At 44.8% G+C, this 22,104-nt stretch overlaps 1 protein-coding gene across 1 annotated transcript in view; it reads left to right on the forward strand.

Annotated features, from left to right (window-relative positions):
• Positions 1 to 22,104, forward strand: part of LOC138492787 (probable cation-transporting ATPase 13A4) — a 302,290-nt gene that overhangs the window by 179,384 nt on the left and 100,802 nt on the right. Inside the window, exon 23 of the mRNA XM_069620146.1 lies at positions 11,577 to 11,619. Within this exon, the coding sequence (XP_069476247.1) occupies positions 11,577 to 11,619 (43 nt within the window). The remainder of the gene's footprint in view (positions 1 to 11,576; positions 11,620 to 22,104) is intronic.

Genomic DNA, 22,104 nt, shown 5'->3' on the forward strand with positions numbered 1-22,104 from the left:
TTAAAGCTAAAGGTCCGATTACACCCTGCTGGCATTTCTGGTCCAAAAGTTCTCCATCCCAAGTTGTAACTTGTCTTTAAGACCCTATTGCAAATCTCACAGACCCTAAGGGAGGATTTCTGCATCCCTGCACCGCTCGCATTGCAGCAATGACAATTAGAGAGGACACATTAGCCCCTGTGAACATAGAGTCTAGTCGACCCAAACCTTCAACCCCCTGGTTCACTCCCGAATTGCGGGTGCTTAAACAAGCAGCCCGACAGGCTGACCCTAAATGGATGCTCGATAAGGATCCTGGATCCCGAGTTATATATATATTTGTCATCCGTCAATACCATAAGGCCATAAAGGCGGCAACATCACATCATGCAGGTCACATCATGCAGGTCACATCATGCAGGTCACATCATGCAGGTCACATCGTGCAGGTCACATCATGCAGGTCACATCGTGCAGGACACATCATGCAGGTCACATCATGCAGGTCACACTATAACAGCCACCTGCCCCTCGCGAGAACTGTTGAAGATGGCAAAAGAGGTATCTACTCCATCGCCCCCGGCAATTGATTCTCCTCGATCTCAAGCAATGTGTGACCACATCAGTATCGTTTTTCAGGAAAATAATCACGTAAATCCGGAACTCAATTTTGGTGACGGATCTAGCAGATCAATTGGTGAGTCCTCCCCTCTTAGTGATCTGAAAGGACCATCCAAGCCCACCTTTCTCTTTGACTTTGTCACAGATGAGATTGTTGCCAAGGCTCTAAACCAACTAAAATCAACTTCACCTGCTGACCCCATGTGACTGAAACTCTCCCTGCAGACTGTATTCCTCTTTTCACGGCAGCCATTCATTATTCTTTCTTTAAAGGCGTTACTCCTTTCTCACTTGAACACACCCTCATGTCTCCTCTCTTGAAAAAGCCTCTCCTGGATTCCTCTCTTTCGGATAGCTACCGACCCATTTCGCTGCTCCCCGTACTTATGTTCTCCCATTTCCTAGGGTCAAATAACCTCGTTTACGGTTCTCAAGCAGGCTTCAGACCTTCTATAGGAACTGAGTCAGTTATGATCTGCGATCTTGATGACTAGATCTAACATTGATGTAAGACCGCAGAAAGGCTGGTGTTATAATTCCACTTAACCTCTCCGGGGCTTTCGATACAATTGACCATGCCATCTTGGCCCAGCGGCTTAAAAAGGCCGCCCTAAGAGGTGCCCCTTTAGTATGGTTTATCTATTTTTTATCTGAACGTCTGCAGACGGTTTCAATATTTCCTTTTTCTGCCACCCCATATGCAATTTTTTGTGGCATCCCTCAGGGGTCTTCATTTTCTCCTCTGCTGTTTAATCTTTATCTTCATCCTCTTGCTGTTCTTATCACCTCTTTTGGCGTCTGGTTTTATACCCCAATTACCTTTTCACCTTGACTCCCAGACATCAGATCCCTCTTCTAAACTGAAGAAGTGCCTTTCAGCAATTGCGACTTGGGTGACCAATAACTGGATAAAACTGAACCCAAGGTCCTGGTCATAGGCACCCCCTGATCATGTATGTGTTGGGAACTCCCACTTCTTGCCGGAGTCTCTAGCGATCTTCCAGCCCCATGCACTCTAGTGAAAAGTCTAGGGATTACAATTCCTCCACCCAGACCGCCTCAGTTTGTAGTGCGAATTTCCTCAGATTGAAACTGCTAATGAAAGTTATGCCCTTCCTTCCATCCACCCGCCACGCTACTGTGGTTACTTCTTCTGTTATGGGCTGTCTGGACTACTGTAACAGAATCTATCTGGGATAACACAAATATCTGATCCAGAGACTCCAAATCCTTCAGAACGCTGCAGCCTGATTAGCTTTAGGTGCGTCAGAATTAGAGCATTCGGCAACACTGCTAGGCAAGCTTCATTGCTTACCAGTTAGACGATGGATCGGGTTTAAAGTTCTGTATATTGCTCATCAGGCGTTTTACTCGGCCGGTCCTACTTTTTTGCAACATAAATTCAAAGCATGGATGCCCCCTCTGCAGGTCACATTCTAGTGAGATAAATCGTGTAGAAGTTCCGGGTTATTGCAACTCGAGATCCGCAGGTCATTCCTTCTCTGTTCGGGCACCTATGCTCTGGAATGCCCTCCCTGATCATCTCAGTTTTGGGAAACATTTAAAGACTCTGCTGCTTGAGGACACCTTTTGAGTTGTTTCTCCTTTTTTTCCCCTGGTCACTCTTTAGCGCCTAGATGCCCCTGGACCTTTGTTTAGCACTCTATAAAGGTAAATACAATACATCCATTACAAAAGAAATGGAGCCTCGGGCAACGGTTAGCAATGCCCACAGGTACATCAGGTATATCAGTTCATGACCATTCTTAAGTTAGTCTGAGATGACATATTGCCCAGGACCTTTCATAGGCTTAGGAACAGTGCTAGATTAGTTTGGCTGCACCCTACCATATTTCAATCTGCATTGCTCTTAATGCACCAATTGTTACTGTGCATTCTCGCATTCTAAGCAGAAACCTCAGCTCCTGTGTTTGTATACAATTTTGCCCCAGTCTTTGATGCAGCCATTGCAAAACTTTAGTTCTGATGGCCTCCCTTAGCTCAGGACCCTGCACTTTCTCCCCATTGATAATTATGATATTTCGTGAGGGCATAGAAAACCCCCTTACATTCTTATCAGTAGCCATTGGCTACATTATGGATTTTCTAATATGAATATCCTTTTAGTTGTGAAAGACCCAAAATGGAATTTGAAATGACCATTGAGCCAACAGGCTTTGGGAAAGCTGGAACAACACTGTGGGGATGTTCTACCACTGGACTGAGAACTGCACAGGTTGGCTCTGCCTACATTTATACAGTTTCCGTAATTTCTATATTCAAGGTTCTCAAAACAGGGATTTCAGTTACATTTGTCTGACAATTTTGATTAATCCTGGAAAGGCTCTGATCAGTTTGTCAAGGCCTGTCAGCTCTTTCAGTGGGTAAACGTGTTACCCTCGTATCCACTGAGTCGGCCCATGAGCACAATTCCACGACATTTATACATAAATTAAGGATGCGAATAATAAGCTCCTTAATATGTGGCCATCTCTCAACATTGGTTGATTGAACATACACCCCCATCTTATCCAAAGAGGGTTGCACCAAAGCTTCCGATATGACTTCCTCCATCCTTTTCTTAGGGGACATAATTGCCACCTCCAGCGAGGACACTAAAGTGTTAATACTGCCAATTCGATTCTCCAAAGCGATTTCCCAAGAACGTACAAATGGTCCTTCACTATCGATGTGGGTGGAGGGGATGACAAGCCCTTCCTTGACTCCATACTGGCCAAAGAAATACCCCTGAATGTTCCTAGCTCAGAAGCATCATCAGAAGCTTGGAGCTTCCTGTGCCGAAGTCTTTATCTCTTCCAAGCACTCCGTGCCATTACTTTGGCCAGTTGACTCCTACTCCCACTAGAAACTGGGGTCTCAGTGTACCGGGTTGCGTAGTAAAGTGTCCTTCTTGATGGAAGCCATTGCTTGCCCCTAGTCTAGGGGTTTTAAACTGAGTGTAAATCTCAATTACAGGCTTTATACGTCATTTTTGTGACATGGGGATAGGCATTTTGGAGATCACAGTTAATAAGGTTAATATCTGTATTTAATATGTGTACAGTCAATTAAGGCTTTACATATAAAAGAACATTGAACAATTCAAGGTCATAAAAACATCATAACACATCAGATAAAAGTACAAAATATAAAAAGAAAAGTTAAAACCAGATACCATCAGATAATTCTGTTAAAATAGCTAAACTAAATTCATTAAAAAAAACCCTCATCATATGGAATATTAACTTTTGAAAAATTTCCAAGCTATAAAAGTTTGCACATATCGGACATGTCTATGTCGCCCCTGCTATATTTATAAGCCCTAAGATATTTACCTCTCGCATTGGCATATAACGTGTTCAGCAGTTTCTAGAGTTAATGTCCCCCATCATCTACAATTTCTCAGGCACCTATCAATTCCCAACATTGCTCCAAGGATCTCCAATGTATCACGCATATTAAATTTAAACAACAAGTAGCGTCTAACAGTTTTACAGTCATGATAATCGGCTTGATATAAGGGCTCAACTGAGTCTATAGACCAAAACTGTAAAAACAGCTCACTATCAGATTTTTGCCCCAAGATCGGTCATGTCATGTTCTTTGCCATAATCTAGTATTATTGTTTCAGCAGCCGTGTAGTCTTAGCGTGAGTATTTTGGAGCCGCACATGTACATTCTCTTTGGCCCATCTACAGTATACTCTGCTCATCGCTGCTATCGGGCTAGTCTCAAACAGAATCATATCCGTCGGAATGCTTCTTAGCAACCCCACTATAAAGGTGTTATTATTGAGGGCACACAGTTTCACATACAACATTGCCATTTTATATTCTACAAAAATCAATGGCACTCAAAAGATGGCACTCTAATAGAAGGAATTCTCTGGGTAGCGATTCAGGCATTCTGAATAAAATGTTCAGATGTTTCACTTCAAACTGATTGATTTCATTAATACATCTTGCGCCCCATATTTCTGACGCATAGAGCAAGCAAGGAAGCACTTTAGAAGAATACAGCAGCAGAGTGGTTTTAACTGAAAAGCCTTCTTGGTGACCAAACAAGTTACTTATAGACATTACAATGTCCATGCACTTCAATTATGTGTCCATCCAGTGTTTTTTTTAGCAGAGTTTTATTTATCAATTGTTTTGCCTAAATATTAGTAACATTCTACAATCTCAGTATGTGATTCATAATCACCCACTTATAATTGTGAGTGCGAGGACATTTAAATTTGCCTCTGAAGGATATTATTTTAGTTTTACTGATGTAAATTTTGAATCCATTTATCCCTGAAAAGTTGTCCAGTGCTTTTGATTTAGTTTGTAAGCCGTTAGGAGTATAATCCAGGAGCAGCAGGTCATCTGCAGATGGCACAATCGCAGGGTCACGATTTTAATGCCATCTGTTGATGAGGAATAAGAGACTACCAGGAGATCGGCCGGTCAGAGATTAAAAAGCCTCGCCGCGAGAATGCACCCTTGTGTAACTCCTCGCAGAGCTACTATAGGATCAGACAATTTACCTTCGTTCTCGAGGCGTATTCTCACTGATGTTCTGGTATAAAGAAGTTGGATCATACTCGGTAATCCAGCAGGAATGCCCCAAGCTTTTAATTTGGCCCAGAATCTTTCATGTGTGATAGTGTTAGATGCTGCTCTGAAATCTATAAAAGCAGCAAAAACTGGGAGATTACGGTTTCTCCAGGAGCATTCAATAGCTGTACTAGGTTCACTATTTTGTGCGTGCTGGAGAACTGCGCCCTAAATCCAGATGGATTGGAGGGAAAAAGGTTAAAGTCTTCTATCCATGAGTTCAATTCAATCAGTAGGTTTTTTCCGAAAATCTTCGTAGAGATGTCTAGCATCGCTAGCATCCTGTAATTTCCAGGATCTTTCATGTCCCTTTTTTATATACCAGGAGAACAATACTTTCTGGCCAGGATAGAGGTATTACCCCATGTTTCCCAATCCATTGGAACAAAATATGGAGAGTAAGTGCCCATTTCTCCGGAGACATCCGCATAAGAGCATTGCATGTGCCATCTGTGCCGACAGCCTGCGAGGGACGTCATTTCTTGATCAGTTTAGCCAATGTGTCTATGGTGTATTTACCGACCCATGTTGATCCATGGCAGGGGGTAAAGATCTCATTTACCAGAAGCACCTAGTGTTTTTTCTAAATGACGAATCCAGTCTTTTTCAGAGACACTATTTATCGGGAGATTTCTTTTCTTAGAGCTATTAAAAATGGCCCAAATTCCTTCATTGTTGTTGTTACTTGTGCACAATGGTATAGTGCGCCATGTCTCGTTCGCTTTATGTCTACGATACTGATGTAGCCGAGTGCGATGCAGTTTTTTGGCTGATCTAATTGTCCTGGTGGCTTCGTTACTAGTGCTATTCTTGATCTCTCTAATCATTAATCTAAGTTGTTTTTCTCCCTTATGAATCGTCTTATCATGGGTTATGTTCCATCTCTCGCAGTTGCTTAGGTATTTACGTTTCTGAGATGGAACAATTTTTATAGTTGCTACTATTTGTTCAAAATCATGGTTCATATTACTTTGCTGCTCAGCATATTTCGAGGTCCTGCATTTTATACATGTTTCTAACTCCTGCTCCACCACCAATTGACCCTTTTCTAATTTCTGGGGAGGTTAATAGGACAATAACCGTACACTTTTACCGTGTAACAGGGACTACCCAGGTACAATGCACAACAACAGCCCCCTGAACTCTAATGTTCAAAGATAGAAATGTTATAAATCATAGGAAACCAGAGGGCACAAAGCAACCAGTCTGGAGAGGGCCTAAACATATCCTTTCCGACATGCCCCATACCCAGTCCAGTAGTGCCCTGTAATGTGCCAAACTAAACGCATCCCAAATAGAACTCACCAGGAGGGAAGCATGGCAGCGGGCAGACCAACCCCACCAAAGCCGCCAGCATCTAGACTCCGACAAGGGCAGAAAGGATTCCTTCTATTCATGATAATCGAATTTCTTGTCTTTTGATGAACAATTCCTGGATGTTTGACCATTTTCTTGCTCTGAACACTACTAAAACTGAGATCCTCTTTTCCCTGCTAACACCATTCCTTCTCTCTCTCTCTCTCTGCCTCCATTCATTTCTTTTCCTCCTGCTCAACTCTCAATCGATCCACGGCTCGTAATCTTGGTCTTTATCTTGCTCTGATTTCTCCTTTTCTCGACACATTTCGATTATTTCATGTTCATGTTGCTCTTATCTCTTTAATATTTGTAAAGCTCAACCTTTTTTTACGTTCATTGCTACTAAACTCTTGATTTTTCACTTACTTGTTCATCTATTTTCTTTCCTTCTTTCTTTCTTTCTTTCTTTCTTTCTTTCTTTCTTTCTTTCTTTCTTTCTTTCTTTCTTTCTTTCTTTCTTTCTTTCTTTCTTTCTTTCTTTTTTATATCGGAAATGCACACGTTGTTTCATAAAAACAGTAAAAAGAAAACAAAATGAAATACAAAACAATAGAGATGCCATAAAATAAGACACATATATATCATTCATATCATAAAATCCATAACAATCATTCAGAAACCACATTTCATAGCATATCACTGATGAGCCACTTTCTGATATAAAGTGCTGTTTTTAGGTAAGATAGAAGAGTCCGTACAACACACAGAGAGTTGACCAATAATAGAAAAGTCAGAGTATGTCGATATTGCACAAAACCTAGTTCACGCAACAAGGAACCTCTCACTCTCTCACTCTCTCATAAGCTGGACAAATAAATATCAAATGGGCAAGATCCTCATCGGCAGCATTGCACAAGGGACAGGACCGATTACCAGTCCCTCCAGACCATGCTGCCATCACCGCCTGTAATAAAACCCAATCGAACCTTGCAATCGTTATGATGACTCGCTCCGCCGGTGACTCTGCCCACAATAAGTACTTCTGGATGCCGACGGACATAAAGGTCATTAGCCCTCTGTTCTTAGGTTTCAAGAGCTGCAGGCTCTCTCTCATTGCCCCTACATGATCATGGAAACGGGTAGCCAGCAATCTTATCCCCCCTTGAGATATAACATTAAGAGGTGGATACACTGTGTAATGTTGAGTGCCATTATTTGTTTCTTAAAATGGATCAACCACAGGACCTTGCCACCAATATCTCTGGCGATCATGAAGTTAACCAACTCATGGGTAAGGACTGCTTTTCCATTGGCGCATATCCTGAGCCAGTGATAAAATGGGCTGCAATGAGATCAGATCCCCATGTAATTTACAGCCCAATTCTAAATGTACCCCTAAATACGGAGCCGAGGATGGCAGACTCAGCTTCACTTTTTGGTCTTCCTGTTTCCCGGCTAGCTCAAAGCCTCTGTTCGTCTTCTATATCCACCTTCTCCTCGTGGTTCCATTTCTTTCTCCCCATCCTCTCTTGGTTGGCTATCCTTTCATTCACGTCTCAAATTCAATTTTCTTTGTATTGTTTTTAAGTCTCTTTATGGCCTTGCTCCTCCGTATCCCTCATCTCGTATCTATTTTAATGTTCCCTCTCGTTGCCTTCGTTCTGATTCTCAATTTCTTTTATCGGTTCTACGTACCCCTTGCGCCCAATCTCGGTTCCATTCCATTTCATTATTGGACCTTTTTAATTGGAATGCACTCCCTCTTTCTATTCGCTCGGTGTCCTCGTATTCCTTATTTCGTTCTCCTCTTAAGACATATCTTCTTCAATCATGACGTAAAGGTTTGGAATTGTATATACTTCTTTCTCGTGTTATTGTACTGTAAGTTTGATATGTACAGCGCGTTGGTGTAAGGTGATACTCGATTCCAAATAAATACAGTCTGCAGTTCTGCTGACGGCCAGCAGATGTCCTCATAAAGAGGCTCAAGAACCCCCATCAGCGGGATTATACTTCCCAATTAAACTGTGATGAGTGACGCGCCGCTGTCAGAGCGCTCTTATCACTGCCTATTTTCACGTCTTTCTTCTCTGTATTTCAAGTGAAACATGGAGTGATCTGTAGATGGAGAGGCTCCTGTCACTAGACGTCTCTCCGGGTGTCTAGGACCTTCGTGATTTGGGAATTTGAAGCCATGTCATATTAGCAAATGGCCCCTTTCATGAGCCTGTGTGACCTGCAGAAGTCATGTTAACAGATGCTAAAGTTAGAGTGCCTTATTAACGTGTCCAGTCACAAGCTTTGCTTGACCCCTGGTGGACCTCCTAAACCACGCAAATGTGAGCAAGTGCTCAGAGAACAGCTTCGGCGCTGGCCAACATATCCATGACTATAGATGTCTGCTTTTGGCCAATGTTGCGACCTTCCCTTTCGAGGATATGTTTGTTCTGCTTGTGACCTTTCCTCCTGGAGAAACAAATTCTGCATTCTCTGCTAAGAAATCTATTTCTCATTCCATTGCTGGGATAAAGGTGGGATTAGACGGCATTTCTAAACCAAATCTGGACACCATTCTTACATCCAATGGAGCGAATGCACGAGATGTTTTACTGAAGCAAACCTGGGGATGCCTGGACAACCTTTCAGGGGCCAGATTACAGAAATTGTGCACCGGTGCAAGTGCACAACTGCAAAGTTTTAGCACTAGGGCAAAGTTTGCCCTATTTTAACCAACTCTGGGACATATTAGAACACCATTGCACCGTGGCAAAGTGCAGTTTGGCGCGGTATAAGCACCAGGGCACCAATTGCCATAGTACTAAAAAGATACTTTACTGATGCTTTTTTCACCAGACCAAAGTTAGGGCACACTTTGACATGGTGCAAGAATACACTGAAAATGTATCTTTTTTGCACGAGTGCAACTTTTGCCCTGGTGCTTATAGTATGCCAAACTGCACTTGTCATGGTGCAATAGTGTTCTAATGTGTCCCAGAGTTTTTTTTAAAATAGGTCAAACGTTGTCCTAGTTGTAATACTGTGCAACTTTGCACTTGCACCCGTGCAAAACTTCTGCAGTGTGACCCCAGATCTTCCTGTGTAAACAGGGTTCACAAAGGTTTGCTGGCGGGCTCTGAGTGGTGCTCGGGCATCTGCAGAGGAGATTCTCACACTTAATTTGCTGTTCGTTGTGTGGTGTCCATGTGGAGATCAGTTGTGAAGTCATGAAAAGAATTCTCTTTGTTAACAAGCTCCGATATTTAAAAAAAATCACTTTTCATTATTAATCTGATTTGCAGTGATTTATACTCAGCTATTGAGAAACATTTAGCAATTCTTATTTCCAACCTTTTTGGTACAAATGAGCAAAGAAGGGTGCTGTGTTAGTACATTTTTTAAATCATGAAAGATGCAGGCTGTGATAATTTTTAAGGGATTAACCGAGCATCCGATGCACAGATGAACAATGTCTTGGGTTTTCAATTCCCACAGACTTCTCCATTCGATGGTGAAGGGTGAAATGATAGGTAATGAAAAACCCAGGGCCAGTTCATCCTCAAAGCTAAAGAAAACACGCATTGGCAATGCCAACAGTTTGGGCTTTTATGTATGTATGAGAAAGGCACTTGCCAGGCACAGCCATAGTAGTATTAACTGGCTATTGATGGTTCGGGTGCAAAATGATGCCAGTACCTGGGCATTTAATAGGAGTGCCTGGCCAATGCATGATACTTATACAGAACCCAGAACTGTTTAGTTTTCCAATGCCTGCTTTTACAGGACTTCAGCGAAGGGCACACATAGTGCTTATAAATCTAGCGGCTGAAGGCAGACCAGATTAAGCCGTTTGTACTACAGCAGTGGTGGCTTTACAACTCCAATCAAGTCCTTAACTCACAGAAGACTGCTTTGAAAATAACACTGGCAGGCACTTGAAGGCAGACTGTGATGGTAAGACTTGAATAAAAGAAGCTGAAAGAGTTCCCACCAGGGGGTGGGTAGGGGCAGGAATGGGGGGGGGTGTTCATAGGGCTTAGCATGGCCATGGGCAGTCAATGGGTTGGCAAATAACCAAACAACACCGACAAGCTCTGCGTCACTTCTCATATGCCACCTCTCCCTAAGCCCCACCTAACAGGCCAAAGGAAAAATAACATTTTACATGTCATTGGCTGGAGGAACGGTGTGCATGGAAGGAAGGTCTGGAACTATGGTCTCATCCAAAAGGCCTTAAAGACTCTGCAAGCAGGGAACCCACAGAACACTTCTGGAAACAGTCACATTTCCAGCTGAGAGCTGCACTTGGAGAAAACAAACCTTGTTCACATGTAACTGCTGAATGCACTGTTGTCAAAGAAAGGTACAATGGAGTATCATACATGCCCGCCTAATTTCATAGAATTACTGATGTTGTGTTGCACACAGCCACACGAGAGCTGCTTTTTACAAAAACAAATATTATTTATATGCAACTGTTATATTTAATGTGCAGTGAAAGTTGGGCACAGGCAGTCTAAGGTGTACCCTGGGAACTTCCCAACATGACTGAGTTATTTTAAAAGAAATATTGAAGTGAAAGGTTTAAGAACCCATCATTGAAAGCAGAGTCAGTATTGTCTTTTCCTGGCACGGTCTGAATCTGTGTTTTGCAGCCTCTACATACGTTATGTCATGTTATGTTATGTTATGTTATGGGTGCTTATAAAGCGCCGGCAGCCCACAGGCACAAATATCACTGATAACAAATAACATGTAATGGTCACATTTGGAATTAACGTCTGCCTCACCGGGTTCTTATTTTGCTAAGCATTACAGTTTACTTGAAGAGGCAAGTCAGTTCTTTAATACATGACAGGGCACTGTAGTGATTTCGATGCAGCTGCACATGTTTCCTGTCTGTATAGAGTGGGAGATTGCATAATATGCTTCATCATTGCTATATACATTCTGGGCATAGCCATTGTAGCCAGGTGTGCAGAAGGACTTCTCACTGTGCAGGCCAGTTGCTTCATGTCTATGCGACACCGGCGGTGTGTGCTTTATCCTCTCTTGAGTGCTCTTATTTCTCTCTCTCTCTAGTTACTATGTTGGAATGTGTGGAGATGGAGCCAATGACTGTGCGGTAAGTGGGCAAGCATGTGCTGCTACTTTGGATGGACACGTTCAAGGCACCCCTAAAGCAAACACATTTGAGCTGCCATGACTTTTTTTTAACCAAAGCATCTTTTACAGCAGTCAGAGTTTGTACAAGCATGTTGTGCTATTTTAGAAAGATGTTATGTAATGCCAAATCACCAGAATTGGGTTAGCAGGTGCGGTATTACTCACACAGAGAATTTTGGAGAAAGATGTGAAGGTAGGGGACAAGGGGAAATATTTCTGAAAGTGTGGGTGTGTGTTACGAAGCAGGTAGACTGAAGATAGAGCGCAGAAGTGGGGATGTGAGTTCTTTTGTGTCTGTACTAGTGAAGGATCGAGCTTCTGAGTGATAATCTCATTCTGTGACACGTGTGATGGGCTCCGGGTGTCCTCACGCAGGCCCGTGTAACGTGGTGGCTAATTTGCTTGAGTAGCAAACACTGATACATATCAAACCACAGAATAATAATTAAGGGACTGCCCAGCCTGGTTGCCAGGGGGAGGTGAGTCAAAAGTAGTCTGTGCTCTAAGGGAACGAGGAAGACAGTTTAGCACCCACGGTGGGTTGGGGGGGGGGAGGGGCATCCCAGCTAACAAGGAAGATCAGGACAGGGGCTATACCTCATGGCATTGCTTAGCGTTCTGAGCCTTCTCAGGAGTGGGAGTCTGCCATCTTCCCTGCCCAGCAAATAAGCCCTTAGTGCCTCACTTGGCACTTTCAACTACCCTCTCACTTTTTCCACCTCTCCCACGCACAGCCCTCCCCACCCCAACATCGGCCCAACCTCTTGTGGCTGCCTCTCCTTCCTTGCTGCTGAAGCACTCTCTGTTCTGGCCCCTTCCCTCTGTGGAAATGGCTTCCATGGAAAGGGAGAAGGGACAACAGGTAGTTTCCTTCTTTCTACGTCTGTGGCAGCCATCTTGTTTTGTAGGTTTTATCAAGTGGAGAATCGGCAAACTCACCATGTCTTCACTTAGAAAAAAAACACTATTAGCACTGCACAAAATGTGTCAGTATAACTGTGTGGACATTTTCACTTACCTAAATGAACTTGCTTGTGAACGCCAGGTATTGCAGACAAGGTCCTGTGATGATGGCGGGATCTCATCAAATTACAGAGTTGAAAATAGCGAAATATATCAAATAAATAGCACTCCCGAAGGATTTCTAACCAATCAGATCCACACAAATACAGAAGACATGGACTATACTAAGCGCTGCCTGCGTGTAAACACGCAAAACATCACTGGACATGAAAGGAAACCTGGCAGCGGCAGACTCCAGGGAATGTACTAAGCGCTGCCTCCGTGTAAACACACATAATATCACTGCACATGAAAGCAAACCCGGCAGCGGCAGAATCCAGGAAATGTACTAAGCGCTGCCTCCGTGTAAACACGCATAATATCACTGGTCATGAAAGCAAACCCGGCAGTGGCAGAATCCAGGAAATGTACTAAGCGCTACCTCTGTGTAAACACGCATAATATCACTGGACATGAAAACAAACCCGGCAGTGGCAGAATCCAGGAAATGTACTAAGCGCTGCCTCTGTGTAAACACACATAATAACACGGGACATGAAAGCAAACCCGGCTTCGGCAGAATCAAGGGAATATACTAAGCGCTACCTCTGTGTAAACACTCATAATATCACTGGACATGAAAGCATACCTGGCAGTGGCAGAATCCAGGGAATGTACTAAGCGCTGCCTCAGTGTAAACACTCATAATATCACTGGACATGAAAGCAAACCTGGCTTCGGCAGAATTGAGGGAACATACTAAGCGCTGCCTCAGTGTAAACACGCATAATATCACTGCACATGAAAGCAAACCTGGCAGTGCCAGAATCCAGGGAATGTACTAAGCGCTGCCTCTGTGTAAACACGCATTATATCACTGCACATGAAAGCAAACCCGGCAGTGGCAGACTCCAGGGAATGTACTAAGTGCTGCCTCTGTGTAAACATGCATAATATCACTGGACATGAATGCAAACCCGGCAGCGGGAGAATCCAGGGAATGTACTAAGCGCTTCCTCCGTGTAAACACGCATAATATCACTGCACATGAAAGCAAATCCGGCAGCTGCAGACTCCAGGGAATGTACTAAGCGCTGACTCTGTGTAAACACGCATAATATCACTGGACATGAAAGCAAACCCGGCAGCGGCTTAATCCAGGGAATGTACTATGCGCCGCCTCTGTGTAAACACGCATAATATCACTGGACATGAAAGCAAACCCGGCATTGGCAGACTCCAGGGAATGTACTAAGCGCTGCCTCTGTGTAAACACGCATAATATCACTGGACATGAAAGCAAACCCGGCAGCGGCAGAATCCAGGGAATGTACTAAGAGCTGCCTCCATGTAAACACACATAATATCACTGCACATGAAAGCAAACCCGGCAGCGGCAGAATCCAGGAAATGTACTAAGCGCTGCCTCCGTGTAACCACGCATAATATCACTGGTCATGAAAGCAAACCCGGCAGTGGCAGAATCCAGGAAATGTACTAAGCGCTACCTCTGTGTAAACACGCATAATATCACTGGACATGAAAACAAACCCGGCAGTGGCAGAATCCAGGAAATGTACTAAGCGCTGCCTCTGTGTAAACACACATAATAACACGGGACATGAAAGCAAACCCGGCAGCAGCAGAATCAAGGGAATATACTAAGCGCTACCTCTGTGTAAACACTCATAATATCACTGGACATGAAAGCATACCTGGCAGTGGCAGAATCCAGGGAATGTACTAAGCGCTGCCTCAGTGTAAACACTCATAATATCACTGGACATGAAAGCAAACCTGGCTTCGGCAGAATTGAGGGAACATACTAAGCGCTGCCTCAGTGTAAACACACATAATATCACTGCACATGAAAGCAAACCTGGCAGTGCCAGAATCCAGGGAATGTACTAAGCGCTGCCTCTGTGTAAACACGCATTATATCACTGCACATGAAAGCAAACCCGGCAGTGGCAGACTCCAGGGAATGTACTAAGTGCTGCCTCTGTGTAAACATGCATAATATCACTGGACATGAATGCAAACCCGGCAGCGGGAGAATCCAGGGAATGTACTAAGCGCTTCCTCCGTGTAAACACGCATAATATCACTGCACATGAAAGCAAATCCGGCAGCTGCAGACTCCAGGGAATGTAAGCGCTGACTCTGTGTAAACACGCATAATATCACTGGACATGAAAGCAAACCCGGCAGCGGCAGAATCCAGGGAATGTACTATGCGCCGCCTCTGTGTAAACACGCATAATATCACTGGACATGAAAGCAAACCCGGCATTGGCAGACTCCAGGGAATGTACTAAGCGCTGCCTCTGTGTAAACACGCATAATATCACTGGACATGAAAGCAAACCCGGCAGCGGCAGAATCCAGGAAATGTACTAAGCGCTGCCTCTGTGTAAACACGAATAATATTACTGCACATGAAAGCAAACCCGGCAGTGGCAGAATCCAGGGAATGTACTAAGCGCTGCCTCAGTGTAAACACTCATAATATCACTGGACATGAAAGCAAACCCGGCTTCGGCAGAATCGAGGGAATATACTAAGCACTGCCACAGTGTAAACACTCATAATATCACTGGGCATGAAAGCAAACCCGGCTTCGGCAGAATTGAGGGAACATACTAAGCGCTGCCTCAGTGTAAACACGCATAATATCACTGCACATGAAAGCAAACCTGGCAGTGCCAGAATCCAGGGAATGTACTAAGCGCTGCCTCTGTGTAAACACGCATTATATCACTGCACATGAAAGCAAACCCGGCAGTGGCAGACTCCAGGGAATGTACTAAGTGCTGCCTCTGTGTAAACATGCATAATATCACTGGACATGAATGCAAACCCGGCAGCGGGAGAATCCAGGGAATGTACTAAGCGCTGCCTCATTGTAAACACTCAAAATATCACTAGACATGAAAGCAAATCATTCAGCTGCAGAATCCAGGGAATGTACTAAGCGCTGCCTCAGTGTAAACACTCATAATATCACTGTACATGAAAGCAAATCCGGCAGCTGCAGAATCCAAGGAATGTACTAAGCGCTGCCTCCGTGTAAACACGCATAATATCACTGCACATGAATGCAAACCCGGCAGTGGCAGACTCCAGGGAATGTACTAAGCGCTGCCTCTGTGTAAACATGCATAATATCACTGCACATGAAAGCAAACCCAGCAGTGGCATCCTCCAGGGAATGTACTAAGCGCTGCCTCCATATAAACACGCATAATATCACTGCACATGAAAGCAAACCCAGCAGTGGCAGAATCCAGGGAATATACTAAGCGCTGCCACTCTGTAAACACTCATAATATCACTGGACATTAAAGGAAACCTGGCAGTGGTAGCATCCAGGGAATGTACTAAGCTCTGCCTCCGTGTAAACTCTCATAATATCACTGGACATGAAAGCAAACGCAGCAGTGGCAGACTCCAGGGAATGTACTAAGCGCTGCCTCCGTGTAAACACGTATAATATCACTGGACATGAAAGCAAACCTGGCAGTGGCAGAATCCAGGGAATGTACTAAGCGCTGCCTTTGTGTAAACACGCATAATATCACTGCACATGAAAGCAAACCCGGCAGCGGCAGAATCCAGGGAATGTGCTAAGCGCTGCCTCCGTGTAAACATGCATAATATCACTGGAAATGAAAGCAAACCCGGCAATAACAGAATCCAGGGAATGAACTAAGCGCTGCCTCCGTGTAAACATGCATAATATCACTGGACATGAAAGCAAACCCAGCAGAGGCAGAATCCAGGGAATGTACTAAGAGCTGCCTCCATGTAAACACTCATAATATCACTGGACATGAAAGCAAACCCGGCAGTGGCAGAATCCAGGGAATGTACTAAGCGCTGCCTCAGTGTAAACACTCATAATATCACTGGACATGAAAGCAAGCCCGGCTTCGGCCGAACCGAGGGAATATACTAAGCGTTGCCTCTGTGTAAACACGCATAACATCACTGCACATGAAAGCAAACCCGGCAGTGGCAGTATCCAGGGAATGTACTAAGCGCTGCCTCTGTGTAAACACGCATAATGTCACTGGACATGAAAGCAAACCCGGCAGCGGCAGAATCCAGGGAATGTACTAAGCGCTGCCTCCGTGTAAACATGCATAATATCACTGGACATGAAAGCAAACCTGGCTTCAGCAGAATCCAGGGAATGCACTAAGCGCTGCCTCCGTGTAAACATGCATAATATCACTGGACATGAAAACAAACCCGGCTTCGGCAGAATCGAGGGAATATACTAAGCGCTGCCTCAGTGTAAACACGCATAATATCACTGGACATGAAAGCAAATCCGGCAGCTACAGAATCCAGGGAATGTACTAAGCGCTGCCTCTGTGTAAACACGCATGATATCACTGCACATGAAAGCAAACCTGGCAGTGGCAGAATTCAGCGAATATACTAAGCGCTGCCTCTGTGTAAACATGCATAATATCACTGCACATGAAAGCAAACCCGGCAGTGGCAGACTCCAGGGAATGTACTAAGCGCTGCCTCTGTGTAAACACGCATAATATCACTGCACATCAAAGCAAACCCGGCATTGGCAGACTCCAGGGAATGTACTAAGCGCTGCCTCTGTGTAAACATGCATAATATCACTGGACATGAAAGCAAACCCGGCAGTGGCAGAATCCATGGAATGTACTAAGCGCTGCCTCCGTGTAAACACGCATAATATCACTGGACATTAATGCAAAACCCGGCAGCAGGAGAATCCAGGGAATGTACTAAGCGCTGCCTCTGTGTAAACACGCATAATATCACTGCACATGAAAGCAAACCCAGCAGTCGCAGCCTCCAGTTAATGTACTAAGCGCTGCCTCTGTGTAAACACTCATAATATCACTGGACATTAAAGCAAACCTGGCAGTGGCAGCATCCAGGAAATGTACTAAGCGCTGCCTCAGTGTAAACTCTGATAAAATCAATGGACATGAACGCAAACCCAGCATCGGCAGAATCCAAGGAATGTACTAAGCGCTGCCTCAGTGTAAACTCTCATAATATCACTGGACATGAAAGCAAACCCGGCAGCAGCAGAATCCAGGGAATGTACTAAGAGCTGCCTCCGTGTAAACACGTATAATATCACTGGACATGAAAGCAAACCTGGCAGTGGCAGACTCCAGGGAATGTACTAAGCGCTGCCTCCGTGTAAACACGTATAATATCACTGGACATGAAAGCAAACCTGGCAGTGGCAGATTCCAGGGAATGTACTAAGCGCTGCCTTCGTGTAAACATGCATAATATCACTGGAAATGAAAGCAAACCCGGCAATAACAGAATCCAGGGAATGAACTAAGCGCTGCCTCCGTGTAAACATGCATAATATCACTGGACATGAAAGCAAACCCAGCAGAGGCAGAATCCAGGGAATGTACTAAGAGCTGCCTCCATGTAAACACTCATAATATCACTGGACATGAAAGCAAACCCGGCAGTGGCAGAATCCAGGGAATGTACTAAGCGCTGCCTCAGTGTAAACACTCATAATATCACTGGACATGAAAGCAAACCCGGCTTCGGCCGAACCGAGGGAATATACTAAGCGCTGCCTCTGTGTAAACACGCATAACATCACTGCACATGAAAGCAAACCCGGCAGTGGCAGTATCCAGGGAATGTACTAAGCGCTGCCTCTGTGTAAACACGCATAATGTCACTGGACATGAAAGCAAACCCGGCAGCGGCAGAATCCAGGGAATGTACTAAGCGCTGCCTCCGTGTAAACATGCATAATATCACTGGACATGAAAGCAAACCTGGCTTCAGCAGAATCCAGGGAATGCACTAAGCGCTGCCTCCGTGTAAACATGCATAATATCACTGGACATGAAAACAAACCCGGCTTCGGCAGAATCGAGGGAATATACTAAGCGCTGCCTCAGTGTAAACACGCATAATATCACTGGACATGAAAGCAAATCCAGCAGCTACATAATCCAGGGAATGTACTAAGCGCTGCCTCTGTGTAAACACGCATGATATCACTGCACATGAAAGCAAACCTGGCAGTGGCAGAATTCAGCGAATGTACTAAGCGCTGCCTCTGTGTAAACATGCATAATATCACTGCACATGAAAGCAAACCCGGCAGTGACAGACTCCAGGGAATGTACTAAGCGCTGCCTCTGTGTAAACACGCATAATATTACTGCACATGAAAGTAAACCCGGCATTGGCAGACTCCAGGGAATGTACTAAGCGCTGCCTCTGTGTAAACATGCATAATATCACTGGACATGAAAGCAAACCCGGCAGCGGCATAATCGAAGGAATGGCCTAGGCGCTGCCTCTGTGTAAACACGCATAATATCACTGGACATGAAAGCAAACCCGGCAGTGGCAGAATCCATGGAATGTACTAAGCGCTGCCTCTGTGTAAACACGCATAATATCACTGGACATTAATGCAAAACCCGGCAGCGGGAGAATCCAGGGAATGTACTAAGCGCTGCCTCTGTGTAAACACGCATAATATCACTGCACATGAAAGCAAACCCAGCAGTCGCAGCCTCCAGTTAATGTACTAAGCGCTGCCTCCGTGTAAACACTCATAATATCACTGGACATTAAAGCAAACCTGGCAGTGGCAGCATCCAGGAAATGTACTAAGCGCTGCCTCAGTGTAAACTCTGATAATATCAATGGACATGAACGCAAACCCAGCATCGGCAGAATCCAAGGAATGTACTAAGAGCTGCCTTCGTGTAAACACTCATAATATCACTGGACATGAACGCAAACCCAGCATCGGCAGAATCCAAGGAATGTACTAAGCGCTGCCTCAGTGTAAACTCTCATAATATCACTGGACATGAAAGCAAACCCGGCAGTGGCAGACTCCAGGCAATGTACTAAGCGCTGCCTCCGTGTAAACACGTATAATATCACTGGACATGAAAGCAAACCTGGCAGTGGCAGAATCCAGGGAATGTACTAAGCGCTGCCTTCGTGTAAACACGCATAATATCACTGCACATGAAAGCAAACCCGGCAGCGGCAGAATCCAGGGAATGTACTAAGCGCTGCCTCCGTGTAAACATGCATAATATCACTGGAAATGAAAGCAAACCCGGCAATAACAGAATCCAGGGAATGAACTAAGCGCTGCCTCCGTGTAAACATGCATAATATCACTGGACATGAAAGCAAACCCAGCAGAGGCAGAATCCAGGGAATGTACTAAGAGCTGCCTCCATGTAAACACTCATAATATCACTGGACATGAAAGCATCCCCGGCAGTGGCAGAATCCAGGGAATGTACTAAGCGCTGCCTCAGTGTAAACACTCATAATATCACTGGACATGAAAGCAAACCCGGTTTCGGCCGAACCGAGGGAATATACTAAGCGCTGCCTCTGTGTAAACACGCATAACATCACTGCACATGAAAGCAAACCCGGCAGTGGCAGTATCCAGTTAATGTACTAAGCGCTGCCTCCGTGTAAACACTCATAATATCACAGGACATTAAAGCAAACCTGGCAGTGGCAGCATCCACGAAATGTACTAAGCGCTGCCTCAGTGTAAACTCTGATAATATCAATGGACATGAACGCAAACCCAGCATCGGCAGAATCCAAGGAATGTACTAAGAGCTGCCTTCGTGTAAACACTCATAATATCACTGGACATGAAAGCAAACCCGGCAGTGGCAGAATCCAGGGAATGTACTAAGCGCTGCCTCAGTGTAAACACTCATAATATCACTGGACATGAAAGCAAACCCGGCAGCAGCAGAATCCAGGGAATGTACTAAGAGCTGCCTTCGTGTAAACACTCATAATATCACTGGACATGAACGCAAACCCAGCATCGGCAGAATCCAAGGAATGTACTAAGCGCTGCCTCAGTGTAAACTCTCATAATATCACTGGACATGAAAGCAAACCCGGCAGTGGCAGACTCCAGGGAATGTGCTAAGCGCTGCCTCCGTGTAAACACGTATAATATCACTGGACATGAAAGCAAACCTGGCAGTGGCAGAATCCAGGGAATGTACTAAGCGCTGCCTTCGTGTAAACACGCATAATATCACTGCACATGAAAGCAAACCCGGCAGCGGCAGAATCCAGGGAATGTACTAAGAGCTGCCTCCATGTAAACACTCATAATATCACTGGACATGAAAGCAAACCCGGCAGTGGCAGAATCCAGGGAATGTACTAAGCGCTGCCTCAGTGTAAACACTCATAATATCACTGGACATGAAAGCAAACCCGGCTTCGGCCGAACTGAGGGAATATACTAAGCGCTGCCTCTGTGTAAACACGCATAACATCACTGCACATGAAAGCAAACCCGGCAGTGGCAGTATCCAGGGAATGTACTAAGCGCTGCCTCTGTGTAAACACGCATAATGTCACTGGACATGAAAGCAAACCCGGCAGCGGCAGAATCCAGGGAATGTACTAAGCGCTGCCTCCGTGTAAACATGCATAATATCACTGGACATGAAAGCAAACCTGGCATCAGCAGAATCCAGGGAATGCACTAAGCGCTGCCTCCGTGTGAACATGCATAATATCACTGGACATGAAAACAAACCCGGCTTCGGCAGAATCGAGGGAATATACTAAGCGCTGCCTCAGTGTAAACACGCATAATATCACTGGACATGAAAGCAAATCCGACAGCTACAGAATCCAGGGAATGTACTAAGCGCTGCCTCTGTGTAAACACGCATGATATCACTGCACATGAAAGCAAACCTGGCAGTGGCAGAATTCAGCGAATGTACTAAGCGCTGCCTCTGTGTAAACATGCATAATATCACTGTACATGAAAGCAAACCCGGCAGTGGCAGACTCCAGGGAATGTACTAAGCGCTGCCTCTGTGTAAACATGCATAATATCACTGGACATGAAAGCAAACCCGGCAGCGGCATAATCCAGGGAATGGCCTAGGCGCTGCCTCTGTGTAAACACGCATAATATCACTGGACATGAAAGCAAACACGGCAGTGGCAGAATCCATGGAATGTACTAAGCGCTGCCTCTGTGTAAACACGCATAATATCACTGGACATTAATGCAAAACCCGGCAGCGGGAGAATCCAGGGAATGTACTAAGCGCTGCCTCTGTGTAAACACGCATAATATCACTGCACATGAAAGCAAACCCAGCAGTCGCAGCCTCCAGTTAATGTACTAAGCGCTGCCTCAGTGTAAACACTCATAATATCACTGGACATTAAAGCAAACCTGGCAGTGGCAGCATCCAGGAAATGTACTAAGAGCTGCCTCAGTGTAAACTCTGATAATATCAATGGACATGAACGCAAACCCAGCATCGGCAGAATCCAAGGAATGTACTAAGCGCTGCCTCAGTGTAAACTCTCATAATATCACTGGACATGAAAGCAAACCCGGCAGCAGCAGAATCCA

The sequence above is a fragment of the Ambystoma mexicanum genome, chromosome 10, assembly GCF_040938575.1.
Source record: "Ambystoma mexicanum isolate Mex_15411 chromosome 10, UKY_AmexF1_1, whole genome shotgun sequence".
Taxonomy (NCBI): Eukaryota; Metazoa; Chordata; class Amphibia; order Caudata; family Ambystomatidae; genus Ambystoma; species Ambystoma mexicanum.